Raw genomic sequence first — 12235 nt, 5'->3', positions numbered from 1 at the left:
ACACCGTCTTTACCCACATTAAATAAATAGTTAGACATATTTGGAAATATGCTAATTCACTTTCTTTCCTTGACTTACATCAGAAAATTGATACCACTCTCATGCCTTTAGCAAGCTACAGCCAGCAGCTGCTTAGCTTAGCATAGCTTAGCGTAAAGACTGGAAACTGGGAAACACTTGGTTGGAAAGAAAATACGCCTATTTCACAAAATGTCTATCTATTCCTTTAAATAACAAAGTTCTTTTGTCTATATATTTTTTTCCAATAAAACATGGAAAACCTAGGCTAAACAACTCAAATTACATAAATTCTAAAACAATCTTAAAATATTCACACACTAAATCGTATCACTGCAGTGTATCTTCATTTTGTTTCCAAATAAAAATAAGCATCTGGATTCTACATCTGTCATTTGTAAAATCTGTCTACGTGGAAATACCTGTAAAAATGCATCATATGTTTAAAATGCCAGTGAACAATTTTGGTCCACCTTTTTCCTTCACTAAACCCAAAGGTTTTAGGTATAACAACCCCAAACCCCACACGTATCCGCAACGTGACTCTTTTCTACCAGCACCTGACAGCATTAAAGGCCGCCAGTACGTTTCAGCAGTTGGACGTTTTAAATATTTAAGGGAGAGATCGTAACTAATAGGTATAACTTCAACATTTCAAAGAGGGTGTCTAACTTTAAATGTGGCCATTTGGCTGCTGCTACTGTTTTTCCAACTCATCCATCCAAACCGTCATTTGGTCGAGCAAACTGATAGAATCTACTTTGTCTCTGTTTGGATGCACAGATCACATGCAGTGGAAAATGTTTTAACTTATGTATGTAAAGTCTGTTTCTATAGGGACACATTAGATGCAGGGGTCCTCTTAGTTTAATATTTCCATTGATTCATTTAAAAACATTGCCCTTGTTAATTAACAAATTAGAAAAAAAATTGTGTCACTTGAAACGGTGTCAATGGGGTGGTGGCGCCCTAATTAATGGTCATTCTAGCTCCAGCTTTGAGTTACACAGGAGCCGCCTGTCAAACATAACCCTGTTAGAGGAATGTCACTTGCCTCAGTCTCAGACACGCATGTAGCTGCTCATGCTTGAGCAGTGGATTTACAACACAGTGCTCATGGCCTATTTAGATAGCTTGTGAGTATTACATTAAAGAAAAAGAAAATGCCTTTTTAAATATTTATTTTTTAATATTGTGATCTGGAAAACGTAGCCAAGGATGGCCACCTCAAATGGCAAAGGAGAAAAAGTGTCCAAATTTGAGACATTGAAACTTTTGGAGAAATGCAGGAAGGAAAGAGATGAAGCCATGCACAGAGAAAGTGTTCTCAGAGAGAAACTCAGACAGTATGAGTCAAGGATGCGTTCAACTGAAGCTCTGAAACAGAAACTGAAGACCCTGACTCTGGACAACAAGGAGTTTAGGAAACAAGTGAAAGCTCTTCGGACTGAGATTGGACTTGAGAGCAACCCCAAGTTCAATGGAAAGACCACAAAGGACATTATCAATGACTTGCATGAAAAGGAGCGTGAGTGCAATTCCCTGATGGAGAAGGCTGGGAAACTGAGTTTGACCATTGATGATCTGACATCAGAGTTGGCAAATACGGTCACGTCTAAAACACTTTTGGAGGATCAAGTGCAGTCATTGCAGCAAAATCTCAAGGATATGACAAATAATCAACGGCGCCTGCTGAAGTTGTGGGAAGACAAGAAGTCCCAGAGAGAGCAGCTCACTCTCCCTTCAATTAGCCTCAAACCTGGACAGAAACCATTAGCCCATAAAGCAGTTCAAACTGAGATGTCCATCAATTCATCCCAAAAGCTCCCAGTCAATGCTTTTGAGACCAAGTCATTCTCTCGGGACAATGACAAAAAGACTGTTTTGGGTAGTTTTCCAGCTTATGGAAATGGCTATCATCATCATGACAAGAAAACGTTCATGCATGATGAAACTAAGGGAATTCAGAATTGACTTGGCCCATGACAGGCAACCACTAACACACTGCATTGATAGTCCAATAATTATTTGCTATATCTGACAATAAACAAATGACTCAAATTTAAACAAGGAAAAGCTGATTTATGGCTTGTCTTGGTGCCTTGTGTAATTTAATTCTGGGACAATAAAAGTATTTCAGTAGGCCTGTTTGTATCATTCAACTGTAACCTACCTTTTTAGATCTGTTTAAGTCCACATTTAACGAAGCCATTGTTTTTGGGAGCTTACTCCGTGTAACCAAGTTTGCACTGGCCGAACAATCTGAATTTATAAATATTATTATATATTAAAAATAAATTCGTGTGGCTGTTTTACTGGCAGCAGGCAGGGATATGGACAACTTTTAATCGGGGTCCTTTAGAGGTCCTTTGAATGCATGTGGCGCGATATGGGAACTGAGTGGAAAATAGTTTGACATCAGGAGAGCCGAGGTTAATATCGCCGCGTTGCTCTCCATCTATCCAAACAACATGTTTTCTGCACAGCAAAGTTGTTGGTTTGTCCGCAAGGTGAGTCTTTAAACTTAATTCTTCATTCATAAAAGAGAAAATGTATCACGCGTGCTAGCATGCTAACATCAAGTAGCCCGTCTGTTCATGCTAGTTGACTTGAGCGAAGCAAAAATTTGTTTTAGTTTTTTTATTAAGCGACACAAAAGTTCAAAGACAAGTTACAGAACAGAAAGAAAAGTACAATTAAGATAAGGTAACGCAATTTGGCGCAAGATATGAGCATATAACGTTGCTATACTGAGAAAAAACAACCACAACACGTACAAAATAACACGATTATCAAGAGCAAAATAACTTCCCTCTATCTAATGTTTTATACAAGAGAAAAATAAAATAAAAAATTCGTGACATCACAGTATAAAATTGTTCAGTCTTTTATAATACTTGATATAATTTTGAGATTTATGTTGAAAGAAATAACGTTATACCAACTTGAGCAGAAATACATTAATTAAAGTCTGTTAACGTTAGTCCACTTACGTAATTATGATTTACCCAGCACAATGATCAACTTGTTAATATTTAGCAAGTGAATATGCATTTATTTATTTATTTATTTATTTAATATTTAAATGCGATTCCAACATCTGGATGTATATAACGTTACACACGAAAGATTGGATGCTCAATGGTTTCTACCGTAGAAGAACACAAAATACTAAGATCCGAGGCTGCAAGTAACTTAATTTCTTTATGAATGAATCTGCTCATTATTTATTTGATAACTGTTACATACAATCTGGGTCTTGCAGCTGCCAGCAACAGTGTATTCTAACTCAAAATATTTTTTTCTTACCATCCACACCATAGAAAACAAAGTTGAATATGTATGTATATGTAACACAAGTATGACTTGTTCAAACCCCTTTCTGATGAGTCTTTCAAGCCATTTTCTATCATTCAGGTTTACAGTAGGAGTAGGCAATGTAGGTCTGCATAAACCCCAGCAGGGCTGTTATACCTTTGGATTAACATACTGACAGCTAATACATTGTCAGATATACATGTTATAGTCTTAACAGCTACCTCTGTTGAAGTGAGTTAATGATTTTGTATTTGGTATGTATATAGTATTGACTGACTTTTCTGTTCAGGTGATTTGCTGGAGAGCTGTGGCCAGCATTGCTTGGGCTGTCCTGTTGTTGCCACCCATCACGGCAGTTTTTCTAATCCTCAGCAGGTTCCATCTCCTCCACCCCATCAAGACGACATCAGGTCAGTCACAGCGTTTATTTTGAGATTTGATTCCTTGATATCAGAAGGTGTGTGAAGCTTACTGTAGACTGCTTTTTACATGCAGAATGCCTGTCCCTCTTAACAAGTGCAAGTGCCATCTTCACCCTAATCCTGCTGTGTGGAGTGATCCTCATAGTTGGGTTCCTGAACCTGGAGTATTATACAGGTAAGTGGCAGGACGCTGTGAATTGAATATTTACTTGAGGTTGTTGTTTTACTTATACCTAGCCTTATCTTGAAGAATGTCTAGTGACTGACATGGCCTTGCTGTTACTGGTTTAGTAGCCTTTACGTTTAGCAGAGCAAAGACACATTTCATCAGCTCATCATTTCAGGGCGTATGTACACAAGACAAATCAAACTGATATCTCAGGTGAATTAATCAGAAGTGACGGCTTATGGCAAAATGTAATGGAGTGTCCGCATATGATGAAACTTACGTAGGACAAAGTCATTGCATGTATTATAGCACTATAATTAGTTTATTCATTAACAGAGTAATCAACACATTGTTTAAAGTAATTATAAAATCTCTTTTGCAAGTTATTACAACCTGAGTAATGTAAATTCACTGAGTTGGAACTAATATACCTGCACATTCATATTATGCATTGTTGGGAACAGTGTCTAGTTAGTGAAATACAAAACATCTGATAGCACAAAAGGTATGTTAGTCTTTGGTTGTAACTCTGTTTTTTTTTTTTTGCCTCTCATCAGTTATCCCAACTATTGCATGCTCGAAAATTGCCCTGTTGGGTCAGCTGATCCACCCTCGTCAGTTTGTCAACGCCCTGGCCCACTGTATGATGGGAATAATCGTGGCTTGGTGCTGTGCCGTCACCATCGGGGACAGATATGAGACAATCAGCTATCCTTGCACACAAAGTGATGGGTAAGCAGCTGTCACATAAAATGCATCATGTTGAGCTTTACATGCTTCATCCATAGTCTAATTGCCTCGCTGTGTTTTCACCGCTGACAGTTCCCCTCAGATGTATCTGAATGAGCATCACCTCATACTTCTATTGTCTGGAGCCTTTGTTGGATTCTCTCACAGTCTGCTGGGTGTGATCCATAACATGAACTATGTCTCTTTCCACACTGTTCAGGTATGTGGCATGAGTATCATTCATCTGACTGATGGTGCTACAAAGACTGAATAAGAGATAAACTGAACAAAAATATAAATGCTACCCTTTTGTTTTTGCGCCCATCATCATAAGCTGAACTGAAAGATCTAAGACTTTCTCTGTGTACACAAAAGGCCTATTTCTCTCAAATATTGTCCACAAATCTGTCACAATCCGTTTGTGAACACTTCTCCTTTGCCGAGATAATCCACCCACCTCACAGGTGTGGCATATCAAGATGCTGATCAGACAGCATGGGTATTGCACAGGTGTGTCTTAGGCTGGCCACAATAAAAGACCACTCGAAAATGTGCAGTTCCATCACACAGCACAATGCCACAGATGTCACAAGTTTTGAGGGAGTGTGCAATTGGCATGCTGACTGCAGGAATGTCCACAAGAGGTGTTGCCCGTGAAAGGCGTATACCACGTGTAACCACACCAGCCCAGGACCTCCACATCCAGCATCTTCACCTCCAAGATCATCTGAGACCAGCCACCATGACAGCTACTGCAACTCTCAGTTTGCATAACAAAAGAATTTCTGCAGTCAAGTACCGTCTCAGGGAAGCTCATCCGCATGCTTATCGTCCTCATCGGGGTCTCGACCTGACGGCAACTTCGCACAGCCATTGAAGAGGAGTGGACTATCATTCCACAGGCCACAATCAACAACCTGATCAACTCTATGCGAAGGAGATGTGTTGCACTGTGTGAGGCAAATGGTGGTCACACCAGATACTGACTGGTTTCTGCACCCCCCCCAATACAGTGAAACTGCACATTTTCGAGTTGCCTTTTATTGTGGCCAGCCTAAGGCACACCCGTGCAATAACCATGCTGTCTGATCAGCATCTTGATATGCGACCCCTGTGAGATGGATGGATTATCTCGGCAAAGGAAAAGTGCTCACTAACCCGGATTTTGACAGATTTGTGAACAATATTTGAGAGAAATAGGCCTTTTGTGTACATAGAGAAAGTCTTAGATCTTTGAGTTCTACTCATGATGAATAGGGGCAAAACCAAAAGTGTTGCGTTTATAATTTGTTCAGTGTATTTCTGGCTAAATGACACCTCAGGAGGAGGTTAGGTTCACAGCATCAGTTGCCAGAGTTACTGATCTAGAGTTTATCTGATCTCGGTCTCTGAAACAGAAAACCCAGAGTTTCCCTCATCTCATGATTAACATACTCAGAGTTTTCATTAATCTCGCTTTCTGAAACGGGGCCCTGGTTTACACTTCTGCCAATCAACATGCATACATGCAGTTTTCTTATAACCAGGATGTCTCATAATACACAGGCTGATCCAAACTTTAGAAAACTGGCACTATTCTTTTAAATAGCAGTTCATAGTTAGCGTTGACATTCACCTATTGTTGTTGTTCTCCAGCAATACAAATACCTTCGCTTTAAGGGATCCCTACCTTTGGTGGTGAAATGCAGCGCCACTGAAGCACTCTACTCTGTCAGAAACTACATATTTGTGTATTTCTTTTTGGGTAAGTGTTCTCTGTTTACAATTGAAACTTCAGTATTGCAGAGCTATAGTTCTATACCTTAGAACAAACTGCTCGAGGAGTTTAAACTTTGATCTTTTCCCAAATAAGCTTTTTAGTCATGTTTCTTGTAACCATGCTACTATTAATTGTTCAATTATGATACCTGAGGACTGTTTTGATTTAATTTTTTTACTCTGCTCTTGTCCTTTTCCGCACAAAGACAAAATATTGCAATTTTATGTTAACAGGATACATTCCAAGAGCATGGATTTGTAAAACACTGAATCTTCATTTGAACAGGTCAGTATGAATTCTGTGACACACACACACACACACACACACACACACACACACACAAAGAGAGAGATAGATATTTTGTTTGTTTTCCTTTGGCCCTGCCACACAGTGCTGCTTCATGGACTGATATAAAGCACTGCATTAATGTATTTGTGTGCAACCTCCAGTTCTGTCCAGCCTCTTGACAGCATAGCTGGACTGCTGGACTTCTCCCTGCTCTACCACCTGTGGATCAGTGCCTTATTCCTCCTTTTCACGTGGAACATCACACAGCTGCTCTTTAGGATCTTTGTTACTGAGGTATGTGTATCAATAAAATACAAAATTAATCCAATCCCTAATATTGCTAAATCAAAGGTCTCACTGTGCTATAGAATGGACATTTCCACACTTGTGCTATTTTTTTCCCTTTTGTTTCACTTCTCCCATTATAAATTCATTAATACTTTTTTTGTTACCTAGCTTCAGCACATTCACAGGCTAAAGAATACCACTTTACAAAAGATGAAAGTGCCAGCTGACCGTGGTGACCTCCATAAAATTGCATGGACTCTACCCAGTTCTGATAATCAAATCTGATTGCCAATTTGTGGCTGTAATTGGCTTAAAAGTAGAGAGATGTGTTGCCAAGACAACTTCTGTTGTTTTAATTATTTAGAGACACTAGGGGGCAATGTTGTCACTGCTTTGGATATTCAACTCTGAAGATAACTTAAATGGACACTTGAGGAGCTTGACTTTAAAGTAATATGTTATCTAATATGGTTTCTGTTATCTGCAGGTGTACAGTTTTCCTGTACAGCCATCTTTTACTGAGGATGCCCACCAGAGTCTTCCTAAAGTTCTTACTGACAAGCAGCCAATGGTTCTGAAGGTAGATGGAAACACATAATTAGATTCTTTCAAGTCCAAGTTTCCCTGCTTACTGATCATCAAATCTGGATGTTGTAACATGTCCTTTCCCAAATTATAGTTTCTAGCTCTGCAGGACTTGGCTCTGCTGTCTCAACACAGCCCATCACGACGCTGTGAGGTCTTCAGTCTGAGTCAGCCAGGTCTGGGATGTTGTCCACACAGAGGCATTTGTTGATCACCACCCCCCCACCCTCCAAAAAAAAACCTTCACACTTTGAATATTCAGATTGTATTTACAATTAGTTCACAACAAAAGCAAAATGTATGTCCTGTCTTTCCCAGGTGGCCATCCTCATAACTGGAACGCCATCAGTAAGGAGTGTCTGTCTCTGCTGGCTGATCTGACCCAGAGACTCGTTGCCTATCACGACACTGTAGCAACCAACGGCAGAGCCAAATCACTGTCTACTGGGAGTGAAAGGAAGACTTCATCTGAGACATCAGGTATGCTGCTATAAAACATAAATTAACTTAAGTGTTTATGGCCAGTCCTCTTTATCCTTTCTGTCTGTCTTTCCCCCCTTAAAAGTAACCTCGGGTACCGAAGATCTGATGAGCCCGAGGCCCACTTTAATGTTAAAAACTCCAGCTTCGGTCTTTGCACGCTCCATTGTTGGCGGCCCACAGAGCCCTCTGACGGCACCATTCACTCCTGACCTGGATAGCCCTTTTGCCTCCCCCGCCCTGCGGCGTCTTACTGCTCCTGTGGAACAATGCTCTCCGTGGTTCGGAACAGTACAGAGCCCACACATCATGAGGAGAGCCCCAAAACTCTGGTCCACTTCCACAGGTGAGGCTAGTGGAAGACATCAGGTCACTAAGATCATACGGACATTTTTTACGACCCAAACGTTAATACGTTTGGGTCAGGGTATCGTTATGTAAATTTAGTAGTAGAATAATAGATCTGCAAATCCAGATTTCTTGCTTGTTCCCATTTATGCTTTAGCATCTGTTTCGGTGCAGATTCACAGGCCAATGGCAGTCCCCAGCCATCCCCTGCCTCAGTTCCTAGTCCCAAACAGGAACCGTCCAAACCAAGTCTCCTGGCTCAATTCCTCCAAAACAGAAAAGAACAGGTACTTAAGTCTTGTTTTTACTCTATATATGTTAGAATGAATATACAGCACTGACAAAGGGCTTTTCATACTTAACTTATATTAACCTTGGGCTAACTATGGTAGTCATAGAAAGGGATCATTTAAGTAATCTCTGCTTTACCCAATGATTGGGCAGGATGTGCACAGGTGTGGAAATGGACAGAGCTCTATTTGCTCTGCAAATTGTTTTCTCTACTGTCCTCACTCACAGCTCAATCACACCTTCACTTCTGTGCTGGCACCAGAGAGGTGTTCTTCAGAGATGTTTTTAACAATGGCTGGGAAAGTTGTCTTCTCTGTAGCCAGATTTATTGATGATTACTTCTGCTTTATGAAGTAAAGGTTATTATTAAGGTTATTGTCTTTGTTCTTATGTAGTATACATCCATCTTACGATTTGAAGCAGTTGTGGTGGTTTTAGCCAAGGGCTTAAGTGTGAAAAGCCAATATTTCTTCACATGTGTGTTGCATTTTGTTCTAGTTTTGAAAGCAAAACAACTTTACATTTAATTGTCCCATTTAGGTTAAAAATTTCTTGGCAAAGCGGGTGCTGATAATGTATTTGTTTAACAAGGTAAGGATGTACGGCATGTGCATGCTGTCATTAGACTTCTGAACAACCCTTTTTGCGTCTCCCTGCATGCTCTCTCATCTGACACTGTAGATTTTCATTTGGTTCACCAAATCAAACAGCCTCACCCTGCAGGCATCACTCATTTACCTCCTGGTTTGGGGCCTATTTTCTGTTAATAATGAACTTCTCTGATTACATTAGAAACTTGTATTAAGGTGTAAACATTTATTACAAGTCACTTGCCAATTATAAAACCAGTTTTATTTGTACTAATCAAATGTTGAGAAATCATGTCAATCATATTTGTAGTGTGATAGTACTGGTAAGTTTCTCTCACATAAATATTGTATCATACAACCATTTCCTATTTGTAGAAGCTATTTTGGTTAGTCTGCTTTGCTGTCTGAGGTTTTATGTATCTTCCTTTTGATCACGCATGCATGCTCTAGTGTATTCTCACTTAAAAGTGTCCGTCTAACAACTTCCTCATCCCTCGGTCTACTGTAAATATGCATCTGTCTGTTCAGTAGAGCACTCGTACTAGTTCACGTCATCTCTTACAGCTTCCAGAAGCCTCGAGTCAAGCTCTGTTTGCAGACAGCCAGGCTCACATCTGGGCTTTAGAAGGTAGGAAGGAGAGGGTGGCCTTTTTTAGTTAATTAACTAATCATTTTTATTAATTAACTTTTTTTTTTTATTATTTATTTTTATTAATGGTTCTGACCTGTTGATACAACAAGTGCATCACTTTGTCCTCTGTTATCCTCCTCCAGGGCTGTCTTACCTTGTTCAAGCCTCCTTCTCAGAAGATCAGTTTGGGGTTGTACAGACCACATTACCCAGCATTCTAAGTTGCATGCTGGTCTTACAAGAGGTAAGCTGTCATGGTTTACTGTAGCTCCCCTGAGAGCACATATTGGTTAGCTATCAGATTTCAGACAGTGCGTGTGAATTGGCTTTGCATGCTATTCTGTGGTTAAGAACAAACCTTGCACTGAACAAACAGAACCCGTGCACCACTTTCCTTTATCTACATGGTATTCATTTGTATATGGTGAGTAGCCATGTAGAAAGTCAGAAAGAAATATTTCATTGTATTGATCAACACACATGAAATTTCACCGTGTTTGCTGTGAGGCAAATTCTGGTTGGTCAGTCAGGCAAGTGTTTATCTGTATCTGCAGCATTCCCTTATTGTTGAAATAAAAACTTTGAGATTCACTCTGTTGTTGCATGAAAAAAATTACATTTGCTTTTTAAAAGAAGCTGAGGCATCAGGGGAACAGGAAGTTGTGTAGTGACATGGTGACAGCCAGGATATAATTAAATGTATGTATAAAATATAAACTGCAGTGTGTGGGTGTTGGCAAAACAATATTATTTTCTTGCTTTGCATTGTGCGCCCACTAACAGCAGTTGTGTCCTGTCCTCTTTGTCTTCAGGCAGTAGATCGACACTTCAAGCTGCCTCATGCTTCCAGTAAGCCTGTGAGGTCGACCAGCAGCATGGGAGACTCCACTCACAAAACACTGCGCTTTGCTCTCAGGGCCACTCTCAAGACTGCCATCTACAGGATAACAACTACTTTTGGAGATCACTTGAAGTAAGGCCTGTCATTAAAATTCTTTTTTTTCAGATGATTAAAAAATACTGAGTATACACTTTTTTTTTATATATATGTTTTGTTTATTTTTAATCCTCAGTGATGTTAAGATGTCTGCAGAGCATCGGAAAAGATTACAGCAGTTTCTGGAGTACAAGGAATAGCACACCTGACACTCAGATTCTTATCAGCGTGATTCCTTTGTGTGCACATTAGCATAAGTGAGGCAACAAGTGAAAGCTCATGATGGTGCCTCTTTTAATATTTATGTCTGCACTATGTCATGTCGGATTGTATTTGATAGGCTAGATCACATCTCCATGTATGAGGCGACGGAAGCCCAACCGTTAAAGTGGAACGAGTTGGAAGACTTTTACCCTCCTGTGTTTGGAGTGTGGAGATTTAAACTAGCTCACTGTATAGATAAACGGCTCATTCCAAAAAAAAGGTTTGTATGATTTTCTCATCATACAAATGAAACAAAGTAATCATATTTGACTTGTGTTAATTGGGATGAGTTGTAAAGGGCTATTGGAGCTGCATTTGTACTAAATTCTTGTTTCTATTGTATCCTTGCGATTCAAAACATTAAGCATCAAGTGTGATGAGTGAGAGTGATGGCTGCATTTAGTAAGCAAGAAGCTGTATTTTGTGTTTATATATATATTTTTTTTTAAATGAGATCTCTGCAGTTTCACAGGTGTCAAGAATATGTTCAGATATGTATTTTCGTAGATCTGGTTTTGTTCTAGACACCAGCCTGGAGAACGAGTTTACAGCTGTGCACAGAAGTTCAGGTTCTCCAACTAGAAAATACACCACCATCAGATTTACAGATCAGACTGACACCTGTTTGTACATGTTAACTATTTGTTTTTGTCATTTGTTCATGTGAAATAAGGCTGTCATTTATGTCAAATTAAGGATGGGTATATGGTGTGAGTGGTAACAAGCGTGAGAAAATGTTTGTCACTGCCAACATGGATTGAGTTTATATTCCCATTCTAAGACCTGTTGAATAAAAACATCATGTAAAGATCATGTCTCATTTCTCAGCTGAAACAAACAGTGACTCCATAAATGTGCATCATGAATGTGGAGCAGTACTCTCTTCAAAGAGAAAGTGTAACAAAGAAGAGCATTGATTAAGAAGAAGGCAGATCGTATACAACAGAATTATTTAAGAGCCTTGATGTGCAAGATGCAGTAGAGGAATAATGGAAACTGATTTGGATCCTTAGGTACTGAATCCTCAAACTGGCAAACCTAAAAACCCCAAAGCATTAATTGGACTAAAGACATTTCATACATATGCCCATCGTGAGTTTGCATAATGAAAACAACCA

The 12235-nt window shown here is 39.6% G+C and overlaps 2 protein-coding genes across 2 annotated transcripts; both read left to right on the top strand.

Annotated features, from left to right (window-relative positions):
- Nucleotides 1–68: 68 nt before the first annotated feature.
- Nucleotides 69–2212, top strand: zgc:113691 (uncharacterized protein LOC503529 homolog). Its single transcript, XM_038717563.1, has one exon. It carries the CDS (start codon nt 1237–1239, stop codon nt 1990–1992), a length of 756 nt encoding a protein of 251 aa, XP_038573491.1. The 5' UTR covers nt 69–1236; the 3' UTR covers nt 1993–2212.
- Nucleotides 2213–2376: 164 nt separating this feature from the next.
- ndc1 (NDC1 transmembrane nucleoporin) lies at nt 2377–11925 on the top strand. Its single transcript, XM_038717551.1, has 18 exons — nt 2377–2528; nt 3626–3746; nt 3832–3933; nt 4485–4659; nt 4750–4876; nt 6292–6400; nt 6649–6700; nt 6865–6997; nt 7479–7571; nt 7671–7752; nt 7895–8056; nt 8142–8402; nt 8579–8691; nt 9236–9286; nt 9850–9913; nt 10060–10160; nt 10729–10889; nt 10990–11925. Exons 1-18 carry the CDS (start codon nt 2490–2492, stop codon nt 11051–11053), a joined length of 2010 nt encoding a protein of 669 aa, XP_038573479.1. The 5' UTR covers nt 2377–2489; the 3' UTR covers nt 11054–11925.
- The last annotated feature ends 310 nt before the right edge of the window (nt 11926–12235 follow it).

Source organism: Micropterus salmoides, unplaced genomic scaffold, assembly GCF_014851395.1.
Source record: "Micropterus salmoides isolate LMB-PRFRI ecotype aquatic unplaced genomic scaffold, ASM1485139v1 Ms_hic_scaffold_14, whole genome shotgun sequence".
Classification (NCBI taxonomy): domain Eukaryota; kingdom Metazoa; phylum Chordata; class Actinopteri; order Centrarchiformes; family Centrarchidae; genus Micropterus; species Micropterus salmoides.
This window is presented reverse-complemented; position numbering and strand designations above follow the sequence as displayed.

Bases quoted from the DNA above. Each gene is read 5' to 3' on its own strand.
- zgc:113691 (XM_038717563.1), top strand. From the start codon at position 1,237: ATGGCCACCTCAAATGGCAAAGGAGAAAAAGTGTCCAAATTTGAGACA.
- ndc1 (XM_038717551.1), top strand. From the start codon at position 2,490: ATGTTTTCTGCACAGCAAAGTTGTTGGTTTGTCCGCAAG. The intron at 3,747-3,831 runs GTCAGTCACAGC...TTTTACATGCAG, and splicing joins CCCCATCAAGACGACATCAG to AATGCCTGTCCCTCTTAACA. The intron at 4,660-4,749 runs GTAAGCAGCTGT...CACCGCTGACAG, and splicing joins CCTTGCACACAAAGTGATGG to TTCCCCTCAGATGTATCTGA.